At 34.0% G+C, this 25,073-nt stretch overlaps 1 protein-coding gene across 6 annotated transcripts in view; it reads left to right on the top strand.

The window, feature by feature from the left end:
* MAP4K5 (mitogen-activated protein kinase kinase kinase kinase 5) overlaps window positions 1-25,073 on the top strand; it is a 107,893-nt gene that overhangs the window by 50,467 nt on the left and 32,353 nt on the right. For all 6 annotated transcript variants that reach the window (XM_078053659.1, XM_078053656.1, XM_078053657.1 and 3 more), the window contains 8 exons: window positions 5,779-5,826; window positions 5,915-5,957; window positions 6,945-7,017; window positions 11,100-11,231; window positions 13,314-13,376; window positions 15,085-15,166; window positions 16,088-16,204; window positions 21,986-22,064. In XM_078053659.1, the coding sequence (XP_077909785.1) occupies window positions 5,779-5,826; window positions 5,915-5,957; window positions 6,945-7,017; window positions 11,100-11,231; window positions 13,314-13,376; window positions 15,085-15,166; window positions 16,088-16,204; window positions 21,986-22,064 (637 nt within the window). The remainder of the gene's footprint in view (window positions 1-5,778; window positions 5,827-5,914; window positions 5,958-6,944; window positions 7,018-11,099; window positions 11,232-13,313; window positions 13,377-15,084; window positions 15,167-16,087; window positions 16,205-21,985; window positions 22,065-25,073) is intronic.

Raw genomic sequence — 25,073 nt, 5'->3', positions numbered from 1 at the left:
GGAATCCTTTTGCATAAAACATGAAGCCTTTTACTGTTTCTCCCAAAATGAGAATAAATTAGCAAAGCATAACCCAGAATGTTACCTGGAACTTCTAGCTCTATGTGATTATTAATAAGTATCATTGATAGCAGAATCCCATTTTATAGTTTTGGTCAATATTGTATTAAGCAGAAGTTTCTTTACTTCTTTATTTCAGAACCTGTGAGAGCTTTTAGTGTGTTAATAAACTAGATTGTGACCCTTTAATAAAGGTATAGAGTATGCAGCATTTCTCCCAATTTATTTTTTTAGTGCCTTGAAAAGCTAGCAAGTAATAATTTTGTTCATATCCTTTAAAGCATTTAAATTAGGAATTAGTAGTAGTGATTACATTTTTTATTTTGGTAATTTACAACTGATAATTGTTAATTAATGCTTCTATCCCTACATTTCCTAGATTGTGTAGTTTGTTTAGAAGTGAAATTGATGTTCTATATGTTATTTTTCCATATTTTAGGAACTGGGAGATTGATCTGATTTAAGAGAAAACTCTAGTCATTTCTAAGAGTTGGTTTCCTCATGCTTTAGAATACATACCACGTCAAATCTGAATGTTAAATATACAAAAGTAAATTTGTCATATATATATATTTCTGTAATACTCTCATAAGATAGATATCTACTTTTTCTGTTCACATAAAATACAAAACTAATCAGACACTCATAGCAGAGAATTGTTGACAGATTTTTTTTTATTTTAATTTCCAAAAGTCATTGCTTTAAGTAATGGATAGAGTACTACATGGAAGTAAGAAACAAAACGAAAACTTGAATTTGCATTCTGACCCTGGTATATGACCACAATCTATTTTATGGTTCTAATTCCCTAAGTATAAAATGAGCATTGGTAAGGATGCCCTCCAAGATTAGTTCCAATTTTGAAATTCTATTATGCTGACAAACTTCCACCTTTGGTGTCTGTTGACAGATGAATGGAGAAGGTATAGTGTATATATACAGTGGAATATTATTTAATCATAAAAAGAAGGAAATCCTGTCATTTGTGACAACATATTTGAACCTGTAGGACATTATACTAAATGAAATAAGCCAGGCACTAGAGACAAAGACTGCATAAGTAACTTTTATGTAGAATCTAAAACAGTTGAACTTATAGATGCAGAGAGTGGAATGAATGATGATTACCAGGAGCTTGAGGGTCAGGGGCGAGAAATGGAGACTATAAAGTTGAAGCCATTTAGATTGACTGATGACTAATGTACAGCATGACAACTATATTAGTTAATAATACTGTACTGAATACTGGAAATACATTAAGAGAGTAAATTTCAGGTGCTTTTGTTAAAAAAAAAAAACCAAACCAGTAACTATGAAGAGATGATATGTTGACTAGCTTGACTCAAGTAATCATTTCACTATGTGTATATATATATCAAATCATCATGCTGTATATCTTATTACATATAATTTTTATTACATAAAATTTTTTTAAAAAATAAAAAGGGCAGAGATTGTCAGAATGGAAAAATGTAAGACCCAACTAGATGCTGCCTGTAAGAAATGTACTTTTATAAAAACACAAATAGTCAAAAGTAAAAGAAAAGATATATGATACTATTAAAAAGAAAGCTGGAATGGCCATATTAATATCAGACAAAGTGACTTCAGAGCAGACTACTACTTCTTTAGGGCCACTCCGTCAAAAGATGTAACAACCCTAAATTCTTGAGCCCCCAATAACACAGCTTCAAAATAAATGAGCAAAAACTGATAAAATTATAAGGAAGATAGACAAACACACAGTTATAATCAGATATACCCCTCTCAGAATAATTCTGTGGACCAAGTAGGCAGAAAATCAATAAAACCAACCAGCTTGACCTAACTGACATTTTAGTCTAACAACAGTGTGATACATATGCTTTTCAAGTGCCCATAGAGCATTTATCAAGATAGACCATATTTTGAGCTATAAAATATGTTTCAATACATTTTAAAGGATTAAATCATACAAAGTATATTCTCTGACCACATTGCATTAAATTAAAAATTAACAGAAATATTTCTGGACTATCTCCAAATATGTGGAGACTAAATAAAGCACTGTTAAGTAACCCATGAATCAAAGAAGAAATCAGAAGAGAAACTAAAAAGTATTTTGAACCAAATGAAATGAAAACTTAACACATGAAGGTGTGGGGTATTCCTAAAGCAATACATAGAGGGAAGTTTATAGTACTGAGCACTTCTATTAGAAAGGAAAAAAAGGTCTAAAATTAACATCTTCAAATTCCATCTTAAGAAACTGAAAAAAAAAAAATCAGATTAAATCCAAAGTAAGCAGAGAAAGGAAATAATAAAGATCAGAGTGAGAAATCAATGAAATAGCAGAAAAATAAAACCAAATCTGGTTTGGTTTTATGGCAGAAAACCAAAATCTGATTCTTTGAGAAGATCAATAAAATTGATAATCCTCTAAGAGAAAATAAAAAATTATAAATATTAGGAATGAATATAAAGATATTACCACAGAATCTACAAATATTGAAAGAATAACAAGGATGCTCAGTACCTAAGGAATATTATGAGTAGCTTTCTGCCTACAACTTGGAAAATATTAACAATTTCCTTGAGAGACACAAACTACCAAAGATCACTCAATCAGAAATCATCTGAATTCTTCTTTATATATATTCCCACAAAGAAAACTCCCAAGTCAGATGATGTGGATAGGTAAATTCTACCAAACATTTAAGGAAAAAAATAATGCCAATTCTACACAAACTCTTCTAGAAAATTGAAGAGTAAAGAATGAATACTTTCCAAATGATTTTATGGACCAGCATTTCTCCAAAACCAAAATCAAATAATATTGCAAGAGAACAAAACTATAGACTAATACTGTCCTTCATAAGCACAGATGCAAAACTTTAAAAGGAAAATAAGAGGTTAACAAGGGTAATCCAACAACATATTTGAAAAGATAATACATCATCAATAAGTGGGGTTTATCCTAGAATGCAATTTTGATTTAACACTCAAAAATTACTTTAAGTAATTAACCATAGTAGCAAACAAAATGAGAAAACCACATGATCATCTTAAATAGACACAGAAAAAGCATTTAGCAAAATCCAACATTTATTCCTGATAAAGATTCTGAGCATACCGGGAATAGAAAGGAACTTGTTCAACCTGATAAAGAACACCTATGAAAAACCTACAACTAAATCATACTTAATGGTAAAATACTATATGCTTTCCCACCGATCAATCAAACAGCACAAGAATGTTTGCTCTCATCACTTCTTTTCAACATTGTACTGGAGGTTTCAGCCAGTACAATAAGAAAAAAAATAAAAAGGCATCCAGATTAGAAAGTAAGAAGTAAAACTGTATTCACAGATCACATAATCATTTATATAAAAAATGGAATAGAGTCTACAAAGTAGCTTCTAGAACTAATAATTGAGGCTAAAATGTTTGCAGGATTCAAGATCCATGTACAAGATTGATTGGATTTCCGTACCCTAGCAACAGACGATCAGAACTTTTATAATAACGGTAACAAAAGATATGACATTCTTAAGGGAAAACAAAAGATACATAAATCCCTGCATACTAAAAACTACAAAACTGCTGAGAAAAAATAAAGAAGACCTAAGTAAATGGAGAACTGTACCGTATTCATGGATCAGGAGACTCAACAATAGTTCAGATGTCAGTTCTCCCCAAGTTGACCTATAGATTCAGTGCAATCCCAAACAAAATCTATGGAAGCACTTTTTTCTGTAGAAATGGAGAAGCTCATTCTAAAATTACTGTGGATATACAAAGAACCTAGAATAGTCAAACAACTTTAAAAAGGAACACAAAATTTGAGAGCCAGCAGCAATTTTAAGACTTATAAAACTGTATTAATCAAAACATAGTGGCATTGGCATAAGAGTAGAAAAGTAGCTCATTGGAACAGAATAGAAAGACCAGAAATAAATCTACACATAAATGGACTGCTGGTTTTTAACAAAGTTGAAAAGACAAATCAGTGAAGAAAGTACAGACTTTTCAATAAATGGTATTGGAATAATTGGATATCCATACGCCAACAAATGAACCTTAAGCTGTACTTCATATCATATGTAAAAACCTAAAAGTAATCATAGACCTAAATATTAAAACCTAAAACTAGAACTGCCAGAAGGAAACAAGAAAATTTTGCAGTCTTGAATTAAGCAAAGCATTTTCAGACATAACATGAAAAGCATGATCCATAAAAGAAAAACTTGGTAAATTAGACTTTATTAAAATTGAAAACTTCCATTCTTCTAGAGACACTGGTAAGAGAATGACGAGAAGCTGCAGACTAGAAGAAGATATTTGTAAAGTGTATATCTGATCAAGAACTTGTATCCAGAGTACATAAATAACTCTCAAAAGTCAGTAATAAAAAAACAAGAGCCCAATAAACAAATGGACAAAAGATTTGAACAGACATTGGACTGATGCTGGTCGGGAAATCAGTGAGGAAACTGTCACATGGGCCCTCTCCATCCCCCCACCTAATAAGACCCCTGCCCTTCCCCCTAAGGGAAGGTGACCCTGCCTGAAACAATCATTTTTATTAATAACTTCTTGTCCCACCCTCCTTCCTAGAAATTTTGTACAACTCCTTGAAACTCTACTTGATAGATGGGATGCTGCCCAACTTGTGAATTGTGCTTAATAAAGTCACTTGGATCTTAAAAAAAAAAAAAAAAGACACTTCACCAAAGAATGGCTAAAATTAAAAAGACTGACCTTAAGAAGGTTGGTGAGGATATGGATTAACTGAAATTCTCATACACTGCTGGTTTCAATATAAAATGGTACAGCTGCTTTGGAAAACAGTTTGGCATTTGCCTAAAAGTTTAAATTTATTACCACCATATAATTCAGCCATTACACTGCTAGGTATTACCTAAGGGGAAGAAATCATACTAGTACTTGTATATGAACCTTAATGGCAGCTTTATTTATAAAAGCCAAAAACTGTAAACAATCCAACAATCCAAATGTCTATCAACAGGTGGATGTGTAAACAAATTCGGTGTATCTGTACAATGGAATATTACTCAAAAATAAAGAAGAATGAACTATTGATATACACGTTAACAAGGAATCTCAAATTAATTATTGTGAATGAAAGGGACCAGACAAAAAAGAATATATTATATAATTCAGTTTATGTAAAACTCTAGAAAATTTAAATCTGTAGTGATAGAAAGCAGATCCGTGTTTGTGTGTAAGGAGGACTTTTGAGGGTGATGGATATGTTCGTTATCTTGGTGATGGTGTTACAGTAAAATATTCCTGATTTTTACCAGAAAATAAATTTGAAATCATAAAATACAGTAAACATTGGTTAGTAAAAAGAAACTCTTCTAGGTTCCCCCTCCCCCCCCAAAGACATTCTAGTTTTTTTTATTCAGTGAGAATTTAAGTAGAAAATACAGGTATTGGGGCACCTGGGTGGCTCAGTTGGTTACGCATCCTACTCTTGGTTTTGGCTCAGGTCATGATCTCATGGATTGTGGGACCAAGCCCTGTGATGGGCTCTGCATTCAGCCGGGAGAGTGCTTGAAGATGCTTTCCTTCTACCCCTAGTGCATGTGCTCTCTCTCTCTCTCTCTCTCTCTCTCTCTCTCTCTCTCTCTCGAATGAGAAATCTTAAAAAAAAGATAATGTAGGTGTTAGGTTTGCACTTTGCTAATGCATACTTTTTTTTTTTAACTTCAGGGTCTTGCCTATTTGCATACTAAAGGCAAAATGCATAGGGATATCAAAGTAAGTTCATTTAATATGCTTAAATTGGTAATTTTATCAGAAGGAGTTTTATGATGGTAATTTAATAGTATTTATATTTTTGTTTTAGGGTGCAAATATTTTATTGACAGATCATGGTGATGTAAAATTAGGTATGTTATTTCAAGTTCCTCAAATTTTTTCCCAAAAAGATTTAATAAAATTTTAAATGAGAATTAACATTATACAAGCTTAATATTCATATCAAGAACCTCAATAATATTCATGTTTTGATCCAGTAATTATACTCCTGAGATAGTTTAAGGAAATTAATCCTAAAGAAAAAGATCTATATTCATAGAACTATTAATTAGACATTATAACAGAAAAAAGTACAAACAGAGCTAGCAATAAAAAAACTGTTAAACTGGGGGCACCTGGATGGCTCAGTTGGTTAAGGTCTAACTCTTGGTTTTGGCTCAGGTCATGATTTTAGGGTCCTGGGATGGAGCCCCACATTGGGCTCTGTGCTCAGTGGGGAGCCTGCTTGTTCCTCTCCCTCTTTTCCTCCCTGTGCTCACTGGCCCCCCCCTTTCATAAAGAAATAAAAAATCTTAAAAAAAAAAACTGTTAAACTGTAATAAATCCACTTATGGAACATTATTCAGTCATCAAAATTAATAGTTAAGGAGAACAAGAGTAGATTCCCTGAGGTGTTAGTTAAATGACAAAAATGAACTATATGTATATTTAGTTTTTTACAGTCATGTGTAACAACAGTAACGTTTATATAGAGAAAAAAAGACTTTCTTTAATAGCACCAAAATTCTGCCCTACTTGTGTTAGAGTAAAAGGCATCCAGGTGGGAGGTTTATTTTTTTATGTTTTTTTTTCCTAATTAATTTCATTGTGCTTATAAGTTTTTTATTAACTTTGTTCTTTATAAAGTATGCTTCATTCTAGTAAAGTGCCAAAAAATGATTTTCCTTCAATAAATGTTATAAACTAAGCAAGAAAATATTTAGGTATTCATTTTATATACATTTCCTTAGCATTACTGTCTGAATTCTTAATAATGCCATGCCTAAGGGTGAAATTTAGAAATGTGGGTAACTTTATTGAAAGAACTAAAATTTTTATTCAATTTTTTTCCTTACTAGCTGACTTTGGCGTGGCTGCGAAAATAACAGCCACCATTGCAAAGAGAAAATCTTTCATTGGCACTCCCTACTGGTAAGATATTATTATGATTAGATTTTGTGCATTTCATTTCTTCAGAGTTGGTGATCAGCATAGATACTTAGTGATACAATTGACAGTTGACTGAAAGTCTGGAAATTTGCATGCTCCTTGATACTATCATACTTCTGATTGGGTTAGGGAACTTTGATACCCATTTTTATTGTCCATCTTTCCCTGTGTTAAAGAGCTAATAATTCCTGGGACGCCTGGGTGGCTCAGTCGGTTAAAGCGTCTGCCTTTGGCTCAGGTCATGATCCCAGGGTCCTGGGATCGAGTCCCGCATCGGGCTCCCTGCTCTGCGGGGAGCCTGCTTCTCCCTCTGCCTCTGCCTCTCTCTCTCTCTCTCTCATGAATAAATAAATAAAATCTTAAAAAAAAAAAAAAAAAGAGCTAATAATTCCTGTTGTCCCTGGGATTTTGTATTAAGAGGACTCATAAGTATGAGATTTTTCAAAAGAAAGGCTCTTATTTATAATCTCTTGTCATTTTTATTAGCCTTCTTTTGGTATTGATTCTATTTTAATCCAGGTCTTCACTTTCTGGTTGTTTAAAATTCATGCATGCACCAGCCACCTTCCTCAATGCATCTTACCAAGTACTGACAAAATGATCTTTCTGAAACACTGCTTTCATTAATGAAGATAGATAATTGAAATATAACAGAATATCTAGTAATAAACCTTAATATGTAAAATAATTTAATGAATATTATAAAAGGTGACAAAAGTTTGTATGAAAGGTTGGATTTTTTAAAATCAGTGTTTGGGTAACTTGCTATTTGGAAAGAAATTTAAAGTTGCTCCATACCTCATACCTAATGCCAAAATAAATTGTGTATGGAAATAGTTAAATATAAAAGTGAAACCAAATGAGCTATCAGTGACTATCTGCTTTGAGTTGAGTAAGCCAGGGTGCCTGGGTGGCTCAGTCGGTTAAGCATCCAACTTTTGATTTTGGCTCAGGTCATGATCTCAGGGTCATGAGATCGAGCCCCTTATTGGGCTCCATGCTTAGCACAGAATCTGCTTCAGATTCTCTCCCTCTCCCTTTGCCCCTATTCCTGCTCACTCGCTCGCTCTCTCTAAAATAAAATAAATCAAATCTTAAAAAGAAAAAAAAGAGTTGAGTAAGCCTTTCTTGGCATAAAAGCAGAAAACATTAAAGGGAAAAATTGATAGATTTAACTACATGAAAATTTAAAGTTGAACACTAGAACAAAAGTGAAAGGCAAATAGCAAATCAGGAAATATCCACTAAAATATGACAAAATAGGTTTTAATATCTTTAATATATAACTTCTTAATAAGTCAATAAAAGTATTTCATTAGAAGCAGTTATTAAAATAATACATATGTCATGAAATACGAAAAATGTTTCCCCTAATGATGACCAAAAATGTAAATTAAATGAACAACACCATTCTTTTCTCCAAATTGGAAAATATTTGGAATCATGGGTAATACTTATCACTGTCACTAAATATTTGACAGTGGAAGTGGAAATTGGTAGAACAATTTTGAAGGATAATTTGGCAATAATGTTTTTCAAAAACCTTTAACAATGTTTGTTTTTTTAGTCTGAATTCTGCTTGTAGTAATTTATCAGAGAGACACAGATTATTATATGAAGGGCTTTATCACAGTACTTTAATAATGAAAGACTGAGAGAAGGTATGCACATGCAAGAAGAATTAGTTAAGGAAATTACATTTATTCAGATCAATGGAATAAATTGCTGGTATTAAAAATCCTGTTGTAATCAATCAATCAATCAATCCTGTTGTAAAAGATGAATGGTCAGTGGATAGGTTCATGATGTACTGTTATTCAAAAAAGCAAGATTAAAAATAGCATATTTAAGATTAAAAGTAGCATAATATAATGCCATGTTAAAGAAGATACATGTGTAAGTAAAATTATGGATGTAAATATGTGAAACAGTGGCTGTTTGGTATAACAGTATACCAATGGGTATACTGTTGAGTGGGATAATGTTTGACTTGTTTTCTTCCATATACTCCAAATTCTCTTTGTCAACACATATCAGTTATAACAACAGGAAAAATAAAGGCCCAATAAATATCACTTAAATAAAAGTTAGAAGAAAACATAGCTAAGTTAGATTACCTATAGAATTTCCTTCATCATATGCCTATTTCCTTCCTCAGTCTCTTTCAGTGATTGTCCTCCCCTGTGAACATTCTTCTCTAGTCAAAATTTGTTTTTTGTACCCTGACTATATTAGGTATTATTACCTCCCTAGTATATCCATCTTCTCTGTTTATCTTAAGTCCTGCCTGGTCTTAAAACTGGCACACACTCTGCCTTTCTTCCTCATGGTAGACTGATAGATCGCAGCTCTGCTTCCCACTGCGCCAGGAACTGCAACACTCCTGGTCGACTTGGTGCTCCACTTACCCACCACTGATTCTGGTGGGCAGAAGAGCTGAAACCCATATGCTTTCTCTAGGTTCCAGCTCAACTTCTGTGAACTTGCCTTTAGTCATTTTGTTCCATAGTAGTGATTATCTTCTTCTCCTTACTCCTATATCCATTTTTATGTACATAGTACTTGCATATAACAGGGTACATCTACATATCAGCATTTTTAGTATACATATTTTATATCCTTAACCACCTTTAAGTTGAGAGACATTGTGCTATGTAACTTTTTGTAATCTAAGTACATATAAAGGGAACTTCCAGGGGTGCCTGGGTGGCTCAGTCAGTTAAGCTTTTGCCTTCGACTCAGGTCATGATCTCCGGATCCTGGGATCGCGCCCTACATCAGGCTCACTGCCCAGCAGAAAGTCTGCTTCTCCCTTTCCCTCTGCTCCTCCCCCGCACTCATGCTCACTCTCTCTCTCAAATCAATAAATAAAATCTTTAAAAAAATAAAAGCAACTTTTATCTTATGGATATTTAATATAAATTAATTTTAAAATAGTAAACATTAAAAAAAGAGTATTTCCCCCGAGTAATATTTATACTTTATAACTTCAAATGCCGTTATTATATACTACTGAATCCCAAACAAATAACTCCAACTCAGCTACTAAATTGACCTTCAGTCTTAGATATATTCCACAGTTGTTTGATAATAGCTCTACTCTAATATCCACAAGCCATTTTATACTCAAATCAGTCTCTTCAGTCAACCCCTTTCATTCAGTCTCCTCTGCCACTGCGTTTGAAAAGTCCTTTATCTTTTTTCCCTTGTATTTTTGAAATAGTCTTCCAGCTCATTTACCCCACTCTGTTTTTACCTCCTCTCATACTGTCCTTCACATTGCCATGAGTTTTAGATCAAGTTTACCCCCCAGAATTACCCTATTTTCACAATAAAGTCTAAACTTCCTTATATAATCAGTAGGCTATTCATTATCTAGCTCCTACTTCTGAAGTTCATTTTACAAATACTTTTTAGACCCTTTCAAACTACCTGTGGTGAACGACCAATTTTCTGAAATTTCCTGCTCATGACAGACTGATACTTTTATAAAATAAGTTAGAAATGGATTACTAAAAAATGATCATGTATTTGGACAAGAGTTAATACTCTCAATTCCTGTACTTACCATAGACTCATAACAAGCAATTTATGGCTCCATGGAAGGCTCTAGATCATACACTGAGGAGCACTGTCCTATCACCTTGCCAGGTGTTCCGTGCTCTCCTCCAGTCTCTCTGCATTTGCACTTGTGTCCTCTGAAATGTTGAGGCTCTTCACCCTGCCATAGCTCCCTGCTGATTCATTCTCACCTCCTTCATGGGATTTAGGTATTCTTTTCTTTTCCCGTATTATATGACAAGATTCACAAAACAGAAACCTAAAGTAAGACAACACAGTTTTTCCTCAGAGCACGAGTCTTCAGAGAAGATCCAAGATTTTGAAATAATGAATTTTGAAAGAGTATATCTGTATATATGTCGTCTTTACTAAGTCTTTCCCAGTAAACATCTGTCAGCCTCTTTCCCTCTAGTTTAGTGAATATAACAAAAATATAACAAAAAATAGCAGATTTCCTATCATTTTTAAAAACTAAAGATGTTATATTCACTGATTCCTCCTAGGATGGCCCCAGAAGTTGCAGCAGTAGAAAAGAATGGTGGCTACAACCAGCTCTGTGATATCTGGGCAGTGGGAATAACAGCGATTGAACTTGGAGAGCTTCAACCGCCTATGTTTGATCTTCATCCAATGAGGTGTTCTCACTATCTACAATTAAACAGTTATTAATAAAATTTTTGAGGAGAATGAAATATTGATAACTTGGGTGTTCCCAGCTCATTTTCAAATATGTCAAAATAGTAAAGGTGTTGTAAGGTACCTAGGGGTAATCAATCGCACCTAATACCTGCTCTCTTTTATTGCTGTTCCTAAGGCAGCATGGAGTGAATCATCAATACTATTTGAAGCTTTTCCATACAACAAATCTTTAATCATCATACTAGGACATAGCAGTTATCATTTAAAAAGTTTTTTTAAGTCTTTACATTCATTCTTTCATCAGTTAAACTTGTTTCTTTTTCTGTTCTAAGCAGAATTATAAGCAAATGATAAAAGATGTAGATGAGATTTTTTTTCTATTCTTTTTTGATTTTGTTTCTTTTTCTTTTGTCAAGGGATGATGAGGTAGCTATGCTTAGCATAATTACTATTTACATTTTAGGGCATATTGTCTCTCAGAAAAATATTTGAGAGTCTTTGAAAAGATTTTTAATATTTTGAAGGAAAATATAAATTGAGCTAAAATTTGAACTGTTAAATAGTAGAAAGTTGAAAACAGAGTAGGGAAAGTGTCCTAACATGATAGTGGATTAGTGTATATTACATAAGGAATTCATTTAGAGACTCTATAGGCAAAAGATAGATTGTTTATGAGTAAGTACCAGATACAAAGAAACTTGGAAAACTATTTGACCTCCTAAGTAACCAAAGATACACAAGTTAAAAGATATCTACTTTTAGCTGGAATGCCAGTAAAAGTAGAGACCTTCAGGAAAATAATTTGATGTTGCTTGTTATGGGCAATACAAATATTTCATTGATTCTACTACTTGGAAAATTATACTTAGGAGATAATCCAAGAAAAGGAAAAGCTAAGAACTACCCATTGTAGGTTAACAATGGAAAAAAATCTAAATGTGCAATAGCTGCTGAATTGTGTGTTTGTAAAAATTTTTTTTTCTTTTAGTTGGTAATTGTTAAGCAAATTTTTTTAGCAGTTAAGGGCAGCTGTTACATATGTATAAACCAAAGCAACATGGAAGATTGATTATTAGTGAAAAAACAATGTAATATTACCTAATATAATAATTGGTTATATAAAGACTAAAGAAGAGCGGAAGATCTGAAATAATGTCTCAGGGTAGTAGGAATATAAACTTTATATAGGAATCATTTCATTTTTAAAAAGATAAAATATCTTTGGTATTTAAAAAAAAGACTAAGGAGTTTGCTTAGAAACCTGTAAAGGGTTTTGTAGGAAATACTGAAATAGAGCATTTTAGAACTTCCTTCTTAAATCTTCCATCCTTCTGCCCCCACAGCCCTAGAAAATGAGTCAAAGGTGAATTCATAAAGTCCTCTTGCAGGTTTACTTCTACATCATTCATAATGAGAAAATGTGGAAAATTATTGTCCAAAAGAGGGGAAAAGACTAGGAAGTCGATATAATTTGCCTATATACCCAAAATAATTATAGAGACAAATCTTCCATTAAGTGTACAACCTGATGTTAGAATAACATATCATGTCTGTGTTACAGAATGATACATAATTACTATATATACTTGTGCCTAAGATACAATGCTGGTTATATATGTTAACAGTATTGTAATAAAACCCTTCTCTAACATTTGGTAGCTTTACCCTGTGAATAAGAGCTGGTTTGAAATTTAAATATCCTCTCTATAGCTAGGAGAAGTTTTCTATAAAGTATCTAAAATATAAAAAATTTAATTTCCGGGGTGCCTGGCTGGGTCAGTTGGTAGAGTATGCAACTCTTAATCTCAGGGTTGCAAATTCAAGCCCCGTGTTGGGTATAGAGAGTACATTAATTAATTAATTAATTAATTTATTTATTTATTTTAAAAACCACATTATTGGTGAACTTTTAAAAAATAAAATCTTTTAAAAAAACTTAATTTCCATATTCCATACCGGTTTTTGTCAGTGCCTACATATTAATTTGTATAAATGCATTACAGAATATTCATTCTGATTATTAGATGAAGTAATAAAAGTATTTCAGTATTGCTCTTTAACTGAAATTTTTATTCCAGGGCCCTCTTCTTAATGTCAAAAAGTAATTTTCAGCCTCCAAAACTAAAGGACAAAACAAAATGGTAAGTTAAAGAATACATAGTTTTATAGAATTTTACCGATGAAAAGGAGACAGGTTCAGGTCCCTTACCTTATAGATGATGAAATTGAAGCCCAGATCTATTAAACAGTTTACCTGAAATTATATATCTAATTTACTTGCAGAGCTGTGGCAAGGATATGGGTTATTTTCTTGACAATTCCAGTTCCTTAGGAACTTAGAGTAACAAGGAGTAGGAACAAACCCATGTCAATCCAAAAGATTTTTATAATCTGCTCTGGTAAAACTCTGATCATTTTCTTAGTTTTTTAGAAGCTTGGGTAAGAGATGTGGTCAGGAAACCATTGGCGATGAATAGATTAAAATTTTGGAGATTCATATCTTTGCCTTGGCTTCTATTACTTCTGTTAATGACATGTTTACTTTTATGGAAGATAATATGAAAAGGTTTCCCAAGTACCATGACACTTTATCACTGTTGATTTTTTCTGCCTTCCTTACCTAATATTCAAAAAGGTTATATTTATTTTCATCCTAATCTCTTCTTTCTCTTACTAAGTAAAGCAGTTTGCCTCTTCTTAAAGTCCATTAGGACATCTTTAATTGGATGATAAAAATTGAGAATTATTTTTCTGGTAATGTTTTCCCATACATTTAATAAAAGAAACCATGCAAATAAAAGTTTCCAAGTTCTTAAATTCAGGAATTCTTCATCTAGATTTAATGGATCTCTTATTGGGGGAGGCCCATGGGCTCCCCAAATTCTCTGTGTGTATTCATTATTCTAGGGAGACAGTCCATATCTTGTTTCAGATTTTAAGAGGCCTGTCCCCAAAACAGGTTCTAAACTACTTACTGTTTTATGTTTTACTGGCTTGTCTGTGCAAAGTATTACTTAGGAGCCAGGCCATTCTGGGGATGATGCCAGGAGTGAAGGGAAAATCACACTGGAAATAAAGGAATTTATATCCTACTGTGGCTGTATTCTTTTGTGGTGATATGGGTTTCTTCCTAATCCTTGTTACCCTAAGCTCCTAAGCAACTGGAACTGGAGGACTTTATGGCAGGAATGACGGGATATTCATTCAGGAATGAATGACTACTAGCTGTTATGGCTAAATTCACAGTCAGATTCCAGAGCAGTTGTTGCCATTGGAGGACCTTTGCCAGTCTCAGGGTACTCTGACTCTGTTATCCGTACCACAAGTCACCAAATATAATGCAGTGATTTGATTTCTCTGCAAGAGAACTGCTATGTGGTTGCCCTTATTCCTAAGAAATTCAGTGACCCTTTAAGGGTTTAGATAATCTTTTACATTACCCACCATACCTCCGTGCCATTCTTCTGGTATAGGGAAACATTTATATATTATATTAATTTAAGCAATGAGAAAAGGCCATTTTGATTCCTAAGTGGCATCTAGAACACAAGATTATAAATCCTATAAATGATGCAGCTGCCCATTTCTAGTTTTTAGTGTATTTTTTAGAGGTTATATGTTACTGATTTGTCAACTAATTTCATCTTACTTACAGTTGAAACTGACACCTGTTTTCAAGGAATATACTGTGCTTTGGGTTTTGTTTTTTGGCTTATATGGAGCTAAGAGGCCTAAGAGAAAAATCATGTGTTTCAGACTTCCTAACTGCTTGTAAATTAGTTTTATTTAGTAACACCAAAAAACTAGTATTAGTGAAATATTTTTGTACATGTCTCTTTTTATTTGAAGGTCATCAACATTCCATAATTTTGTCAAAATAGCACTAACCAAAAACCCCAAAAAAAGACCAACCGCTGAAAGACTTCTGACTGTAAGTCAATTTAAATTATAGGGGAATTTTCTGTAGTCATGTAGTAAGTAGGCATATCACTTGAACAGAAGTATTTAGGATTTTTAATATAAGAATTTAGTGATCTCTTACTGCAGGGGTCAGCAAACTTTCTGTGAAGAGCTTAGGTAGTAAATGTTTCAGGCTTTGGGGCCACACAGTCTCTGTTACAACTACTAAATTTTGCCAGTGAAGCAGGAAAGCAACCATAGACAGTATACTCGAATGGGTATGGCTTTAATACGCAACTCTTGATTTACAGAAAGAGGTAGTGCCCCAGATTTTGCCCATTGGCTTTAGTTTGCCAACCCCTGCCTTAGAGAAAACGCTTGAAAATGTTGCTATCATTTTTCTTGGTTTCTTATGTAAATTTATAGAATGCTCTGTGTGTATATGTATTTGTAGAATACTTTTATATTAGAAAGTCAATGATTACAGCAGTCTAAGGAAACTTTATTTAAATGTCAAAATTGAATTAGGTATCTCTGTACATTTATATAATGTTACTGAATTAAATGTATGCAAATTTGGAATACAAATGCTTTTTTCTTATTGTGATATGGACTGTACCTCAGTATTCATTTGCATATATCACTATAGTGACATGAGTATTGAATGTCTAGTTGTTATAGCCAACATTGTAATTTTACACCTAATGTAGATCAGATAACTTAGAAAAATAATTCATGTTATAAACTTATTCCACAAGGGTGCTTTAGTTTGATAATATATAATTATGGTTTCTCTGATTAATATTTTTACTAATACATTCTCTAATTTATTTGTATTACGCTCCCATATGCTTGTCTCTGATCGTTACTGAATGAAAAAGTACAAATAACATTTTCTATAAACCACTGATGTAAAAGCATACTCATGAAACTTTGTTTTGTTTTGACTTAGCATACGTTTGTAGGGCAGCCAGGTCTCTCTAGGGCCCTAGCAGTTGAGCTGTTGGACAAAGTGAATAATCCAGACAACCATGCACATTACACTGAGGGAGATGACGATGACTTTGAGGTAAAGAGTGTTTGCAGTCTAATATTTGAAAATAAATGTTTAATATGGTCTGAGAGTTTGTTTTCTAATTTACTCTTTTAGTTATAATAGATTTAGCCACAAAGATTAATTAGCAATGTAAACTAAACTTATCCTGCATATAATTACCAGTTGATACTTTAAAAAAAAAATTGCGGTATAACATATGTAACGTAACTGGTTGACACTTTTTCTGGAAAGAACGAGGATTACTAGACTAATTAAAACTACTTATATCATTTTATTTTCCTAGCTGGTTTGCCCAAAGTTAGTAAGAGATAGCCAAAATTAGAATCAGATCTTTTTCCCCTCCCAGAAATCCAGAAATGCTTTCCCTTCTCCCTATACCTGAAATTCTGTAGTGAGAGTCTGATCTTTCTCTAAAGAGAAAGGACATCTATTTCTAAGGAAATAAAAGATTTTAGGAACATTGCTTTGGACCAAGAGAACAAAAAGTTAGCCAGAGCACATGCACATATGATTTTGCACAAAAGAGGCTCTCTAGAAATCCAATTAGTCATTTTTTAGTTTCTCTATTACACAGGTTATTAACAGAATACAAATTATTTTTAAAAATTGAGGCTCCCATAGAAATTTTATCCTTTCCAATACTTGTTGAAGACTATTATATTTTATATTATTACATGTAGCACTAGTCCTGTGTTTTCCTTCTCTGAAAATATTGTAAAATCTTTTTGAATTATATTCTGTTTAACAACAAAATTTGTAAATCCGAAATGAGGGACTTCCTGCCCGTTGTCAGGTACCTACTTAAGCTTTTATAAAACACAGCTGTACTTTTTCACCAGTGTTTCTTCCTCTCCTTTTAGGATTTCTTTTTATTTCTGTGTTTCTCTGAATTTGTCTCTTCATTTCTCTTTATGCCTTTATTTCCTTTTATATCTCTACCTTCACTCTGGCAAGGCTATAGAACCAAACTTTGTTATTATTTATTGAAGGAAATGTTCTACTTTATGTTCTTAAGTTTTGAATTATACCATATAAGTATCATGATAACTACTAACACTCTTTGGGTAGTCATTGTGTACCAAGTATTAGGCCAGATAATTTTCACGTTAACTCATCTAATACTCAAAACAGCCCTTTGCAACGGATTCTATTACTATCCTCATTTTATAAATGAGGAAATAAAGGAGAAAGAATAGAAGTAATTTGCCCAAGATCATATGACTAGTAAGGAGAGGAACAGTATTTGGATCCAAGGCAAACTAACTCCAAAGCCTATCGTTTAATTAATATGACACCATTTCTATATATGTATTTAATAGAAATAGTCATTAATCTTTGAAAATTAATCTTTAAAAACTAATCATTGCCTAGTGTATAGCATAGTCTTATCCTTGTATTAGGTACCTAGTGAATATTTTGTTGAGTGTTAAATGAACTTTAATTGAAAATATTGAATAAGCTAACCATTCATAGATTTTTATTTTACTTTAACTATCATTTACGGACTTGTAATAATTAAGATTTTAATCCCTTAAAAATTAAAAAATTATTAAAATCGTTGTAGCTTAAATGTGGAATTGATATTACTTGATTCCCCAATTTGTCTTTCACTGGTTATATAAATAACCAGACTCTTTTTTTATTTTATTTTTTATTTTTATTTTTATTTTAAAGATTTTATTTATTTATTTGAAAGAGAGAGAGAGAGAGCGAGAGCAGGAACACAAGCAGGGGGAGTGGGAGAGGGAGAAGCAGGCTTCCTGCCGAGCAGGGAGCCCGATGTGGGACTCAACCCAGGACCCTGGGATTATGACCTGAGCCAAAGGTAGACACTTAACTGAGCCACCCAGGAGCCCCGCCAGACTCTTTTTTTATTCCCCACATTATTTTGCTGGGCTTCCCAGATCCACTCTGCCTTCTGAGTTCTCCATTTCTGTTTAATGATATCACCGTACTTTTCAGTTCTTGAAATCCTTATGCCAGGTAGTTGGGGGCACTATGGTGTATGAGATTCACACTATCCCTGCCTTCAAAGAACTTATGGTATGGTCTCAAAGGAAACTCAGAAATACCAACAAATAATTTACAAGTGTGATAACTTATGGAATGGGAAATACAGTGTGCTGTGGAGGCAAATTTTAGGGACAGGAAAGGACTTGCTGTAGAAGTGATAGGTAAGTTGAAAACCTGAAAGAAAAATCGGAATTATAAGAAGAGAGCAGGCAGAATTGTTCTGAGCAGAGGGAATAATAGCATGTTAGAAAGCCTGGTGATAAAAAAGAAGACTGTATACTTGAGGAACTAAAGAAAAGTTAGTCTGGTTTGAGTAGAAAACAAGGAAGAGGGTGGTAGGGGATGAAGTTATAGAGCTAAACACTAACCATTTCAAACCATGTTAAAAATTTTGGGCTTTGGGGCGCCTGGGTGGCTCAGTTGTTAAGCGTCTGCCTTCCACTCAGGTCATGATCCCAGGGTCCTGGGATCAAGCCCCGCATCGGGCTCCCTGCTCAGCGGGAAGCCTGCTTCTCCCTCTCCCACTACCCCTGCTTGTGTTCCCTGTCTCGCTGTGTCTCTCTCTGTCAAATAAATAAATAAAATCTTTAAAAAAAAAATTAGGGGCTTTACCTAAAGGTGGTAGAAGCCATTAAAGGCTAAGGGAGTGACATAATTGTATGTGCATTTTTTAAAGATCTCTGTGACCTCAGAATGGTGGTTACATTTCTGAAAATCTTTTAGAGGCTGTTGAGGTCATCCAGGGTAGAGATGGGTGGTGTTTTAGACTAGGAATGTAGAGCAAGGATGAAGAATAGTGGACTAATTCAGGAATTCTCTGTGAGATTGGGGATTGGATGAAGACATGAGGGTGGGGGATGAATAAAGGTCACTGCTAGATTTTGATTTAAATGCCTGGGTGGATATAAAAGTGCCTCATTTATTGAGGTAGAAACACTAGAGTAAAATCAGGTTTGGGAAGAAAGAGGAGTTCAATTTTATGTATAGTAATTTTGATGTTGCATGAGACTTCCAAATGGAGAGGTCTCATAAGGAATTAGATAATGTGGTTGTAACTTGGGGAGAAAAGTTTGGACTACAGATATAAATTTGGAAGTCATTAAGTATAGAAGTAGTTAATACCTTAAGGCATAAATGTGATCACTCAAGGGAAGCATGTAGAATGAGAAAAAGAGAAGGGCCTAAGACAGCATCCTGAGATTTCTCCCAAAATTTAAGAATCAAGTAAGCTAGGGGGCACGTGGGTGGCACAGTCAGTTAAGTGTCTGACTCTTGGTTTCGATCAAGCCCCATGTCAGGCTCTACACTCAGTGTGGAGTCTGCTTAAGATTCTCATTCTCTCTCTCCCTCCGCCCCTCCCCCCCCCGTGCGCACTCTCTCTCCCTCCCTCTAAAATAAATAAATAAATCTTAAAAAAAAATAAGAAGTAGGCTAAGAGGAATGGCAAAGGATTGATAAAGACCATTAAAAGAAGGAAGTAAAGTTTTAACAAGAATATTGCCTAAAAGGGGCGCCTGGGTGGCTCAGTCGTTAAAGCGTCTGCCTTCAGCTCAGATCATGGTCCCAGGGTCCTGGGATCAAGCCCCGCATCGGGCTCCCTGCTCGGCGGGAAGCCTGCTTCTCCCTCTCCCACTCCCCCCGCTTGTGTTCCCTCTCTCGCTGTGTCTCTCTCTGTCAAATAAATAAATAAAATCTTTTTTTAAAAAAAAGAATATTGCCTAGAAGATAATTTAAATCATTGGATTTAGGTGGAGGTGCTTGATTACTTTTTTAAAAGGATAATACTCAAATTATCAAGGTGAAGCTAGATTGGGGTGGTTTGGAAGATAAGTATAGCAATACATTTATGCAATTTAGTTGTGAAAGGGAAAGGTAGGATGAACAGTAGGTGGAGGAAAATGAGTTGGTGGGGGATTTATTTAATTAGTTACTGCTTATATGGGGAAAGTAATTTTGAACAGGATTAAATGCTTATGAAAAGGATCCAATAGATAGAGATAAGAAAGATTTAAGAGAAACAAGATGAATAGACAAAGTCTCTGAGAAAGGAGGAGAGGCTGGGATCTAGATTATGAGACCCTTGATCTTAGGTAATGAAACACTTCTCTTGCATGAGAGAGGAGGTTATTTGAGATTGCTCCTAGAAGATTATCTTCTATTTGATGATTCCAGTTTTCTCTGTGAAGTAAATGGCAGGATCATCTCTTGAAAGTCTGAGGGAAAATGAGTGGGTTTGGAGAGTATGGAGAGAAGGTGTGAAATAGTAATTGAGGAGAATGGTTAGGTTAAATGATTAGACAAGTGTTTGTGGGCAAAGTTGAAGCCTCAGATGAGATAAATTTTTAGTGTGGTCTGCTGGGTGACTTTCCTCCAGTAGTGATTGGTATCCCCAATATAAACACAATGGTAGTTAGCTTAATTCATCCAAAGTTGTCATTTTGGCATGCCAGAGTACTGAAGGATAGTGGGGCAAAGGGAATTTAGGATATTGGCAAGAGATTGCTTGAAATTGTAGACCACCATATACAAACTGGATAGGAAGAAGAGTGAAGATGAGAGAATGGAGGGTAACAAGGTAATGGGTCGATGGACTTGAGATTCCAATGTGAACATGAAATAGTGTAATGGGAGTAAATGAGAGTGAGCTCAAAGGGTGAGAAGTTTGGAGCATAGCGTGAGTTTGAGTATTAGAGCTGATGGCAAGGTCCAGGCAGTGATCTTAGGAATTGAGAGTGTATGGAATATTGAAGTCTGGGAGAGTGAGATGAGGTCAGAAAACAAGTCCCAAACAATGGGCTGTTAAGTCCCTTGGTATAATGGTGGGTCTTGAAGTAGAGGAGAAAACATATGAGCCACTGTCATTCATCAGTGAATGAGAGTGAATCATTAGAAATTTGATAGGTGGCAGTTGAGCTGAAGGCATAGTTTCAAAGGATCAGGAGCTTATGCAAAAGGGTGTAAAGTAGCAAGCTTCTCACTTGATTTACTACAGTATTCTTACTTAATCTCCCTGCATCCAGTATTTCTCCCCTCCGTGCCTCCTTATACACTTATCCAATTACTCTTAAATCTGACTCTGAAATACCACTCCTTTTTTGTAAAATCTCCAAAAAATTTCTTGGCCGAGAAAATAAAATTGAGAGCCCTCGGCCGACATTTGGAGCCTTTCATGATCTGGCTCTTCCCCAGTCTGTCTGTCCAGCTTTGTCATCTCTTCACTTAATCTTCACTGAAGCCAAATAATAACCAACTCCAGTTCCTCCGAATGCTCCAATTTCTTTTTCTTCTTGCATTACTTTGTTCATATTCTCTCTGCTGTCTAGAATGCTTCCCACACTGCTGCACATCCAATGCCTACTGTCCTTTAGGCCCAGATCAGATTATAGCTCTGTTATGAAGAACTTCTATACCCCTTCAGGTGGAAGTCATTTCTTTTTCATCTGGGCATTAATAGTAATTGTCTTAATGAATGGCATTGACCATTTTCTAATCGTATTATTTGTGCATCTTAACTGCCTACACTACAAACTCCTTAAAGATAAGATTTCTGTCTGACTTTCTTTGCATCTTTTCAGTACTTTATACAGTATAAACATGAAATAAGTGAATAACTTTTGAAGTATCTTAGTGTTCATTTAATTGTGTATATCCTATAATTTGCTCTATTAGTAGGTAGTCATGTTTGTCAGTGAATGATCGTTTAGTTGAAAAGAAAAGTTTGACCTTTTAACTTTATCATTGAAATTTTTTAAAGTGTGTATATTATGCTTATATTCACAGCCCCATGCAATCATTCGTCATACCATTAGATCTACAAACAGGAATGCCAGAGCTGAACGGACAGCTTCAGAAATAAATTGTATGTGTTTGGTATACATTTTTAATTGGTGGTTTTGGAGGGTTGAGCTGGGTGTTTTTGTGGGTCTTTTTGGAATAGTAAAATTTCAGACTAACTGAAGCTACATGCTTTAACATAATCAGAATACCTCTAAAATAGAGGTTGTTTCTCGGGTTTATAATGGAATTCTCGTTTTTTAATTAAATGGTTTTTATACACTAATTATAAAGGTAATGTATGTTCATTGTAGAAAATTTGTAAGAGGAAAAAAATAGAAAATTAACATTGCCCATAATCTCATCACCCAGTACCAACCCACAGATAATATTTTTGCTAAATTGCCTTCATGTTTTTCCGTGACTGAATTTAGTTAACATAGAAGCATTTTCAATATACTAGCCTAGCCTTTATAATCATTAAAGGTTGCATCCTTTTTCACTGAGGTGATATGTAGTTGAATAATTTCCTGTTGTTGGATATTTGGGTTGGTTCCAGTTTTTTTAGTCTAAGTTAACAGGAGAGATGAATCTTCTCTAAAATATATACTTAAAAGGGGATATTGACATTTATTCAATAAATTAATCATTGACAAATATTTTGTATCAAGGATATTTGTTACTTTAGCCAAATTAATTTAGAAGAACAGATTTGCAAAGAAATTTTAGGTGTGAGTATATGGACTTAAATGCATACTTGTTTCAAAAGAGATTTTTTAAAAGTTTACAGTAAAAGATAAAAAATTATAAACTCTAATAAAGATAATTTATTAAGTACGTAAGCTAATTGGAATTATTGCAGATGAGCATCTTGTTGAAGTCTGAGTTTTCTTGAACCCAAATATTTCTAGCTTTCTGGATACAGCTTTGGAAATATCTAGGTCAGTGGAGAGTTAGAATGTCCTTCCCATATCCATCGATTCAGTCAGGGCTTTTCTTAGTTAAACCGGTAATTCAAGATTTCATCTCTTTGTTAGTCTCAGATTGCTGATATTTCTTATGCTATCTTATATAATCCCAGGTGAACTCTCTGGACTTCAAATACCATACAGCAAAGTGGCAAAGTTGCTATTCCATTATAAAGCTATCTTCTTTATTTTTTGCAGGTGTATAAGTATTCAATTAATAGTCTAACTTGCCTATATTTTCTTCTGTAGCTTTTGAATTTTATGTCATATTTAGCAAAGCCTTCCTGATTTTAAGATTACAAAAGAATTCTATTATTTTTCTTCTATTTTTACAGTTTCCCTTCTTTAATATTTAAATCTTTGATACAAGATATTAATTTATTTGGTAAGAGGAATGAAGTATGGATTCAACTTCAGTTCTTTTTAAGTGACTACCCACTTGTCTAAATGCTAATTATTAAAAACTTAATACTTTCACCAATGGATTTGTTATATCACCTTTATGATGTACCTAAATGGCCATATATTTTTGGATTCTTTCCAGAAATTCTGTCATTGCATTAGTATGTCTAGTCATGTGCCAATAGCATAATTTGATTATTTTGTCTTTATTATGTCTTTTAAAATCTGTTAGGACTAACCTTCCTCCTACTCTCCTCACTCCTCCCTACCCCCCCATATGTATCTTATTGCTGTTTTTTGTTATGATATTTTGCTAATGTATTTTTCCACATAAACTTAAGAATCAGCTTATCTAGTTAAAAAAAATTCTCAGTATTTTTACTGAGATTTCATAAAAGTTCATGTATTAGCTTGGGGAGAGTTGACCTCTTTATGATAGTCTGTCTTCTTAACTAAGATAGGCTTTTTCAGAGGTAAGTTCAAGACTTAGTTCTTTCCTGAATGCCCAGGGTACTAATATCTTCATGGTGTAAGCTCTTTGTGCTTCAATACCAGAAAAAATTGGTAAAGTTGAAGGTCATTTTATTGGTGATTTATCTTTACATTTTCTCAAGTCTTCTTTTGTGTCTATCCAAGAGCATTTTATAGCTTTGTTTTTATGTGTTTGGCTTAATAGATTTTATATACACCTAGTTAGTTTTATTCATAGTTTTTTGTTTCATTTTTTAAATTTGAGCTGGTAACTTACATACAGTAAAATGCTTAGGTGTACTATATGATGAACTTTTAAAAATGTATACACTCATGAAACTGCCACCCAGATCAAAATATAGAACATTATCAGAATCTCTGAAGGCCCCTTCCCTAGTGCTCCTTCACAGTCAGCGCCCTTCTATCTTCCTGTATCCCCCTGCCCTTTCCATTGCCCAGGCTAATCACTGTTCCGTTCTCTTGTCACCATAGATTGGTTTTTACCTTGATCTGGATCTTCAGATAAATGGGATTTACAGTTTGCACCCTTTTTGCTTGGTTTCTTTTGTTCAACATTATGTCTGTGACAGTCATTCATGTCATGTATAGAAATAGTTGTTTTCACAGTAATAGAATGTTTTATTGTATGATTATAACACAATTTATCTATTACTTGGTTGATGGGCATTTGATTTGTTACCAGTTTTTGGCTATTATGACTAGTATAAGCATTCTTCCTATGTGTTTTTAGTGGATGTAAGTAATTATTATGGTCTTGGCCTAGTCTAAGAGCACCAAGGATGAATTTGTAGTCCAGCAAAGTCAGGTGTGTTGACTCCGTATAATGAGGGAAAACACACACTAGAGGAATGATGGAACATCTCATTAAACAAAGGAAAAGAAGAGTTAGAGGGTTTTGGAAAGAGTAGAGTTCAAGTGAAATATGACAACACAAAAAAAGAGATATATATGATAGGGTGACTTTCTGGTCCAGTACTGTGAAAATTGACCCAGAGGCCTGTTTTCTTGGAAACTTGGAATGCTGTGTTTGGAAACCCCTTTATTTGAAGTTCTGTGTCTATTTTCTGCTGGTTATGGTTTCTATTCTCCTGCTTCTTCTCTGGTTATTTTTTATTATTATTATATCTTGGACATTGTGGCGCAACACTGAGTGCATGGTTGTGTCCTCTTTATTCTAAAGGGTGTTTAAAGAAGGAAGGAAGGGGGGGATATTGGAGGGGGAGATGAACCAT

The sequence above is a fragment of the Halichoerus grypus genome, chromosome 8, assembly GCF_964656455.1.
Source record: "Halichoerus grypus chromosome 8, mHalGry1.hap1.1, whole genome shotgun sequence".
In the NCBI taxonomy this organism is placed as follows: domain Eukaryota; kingdom Metazoa; phylum Chordata; class Mammalia; order Carnivora; family Phocidae; genus Halichoerus; species Halichoerus grypus.
This window is presented reverse-complemented; position numbering and strand designations above follow the sequence as displayed.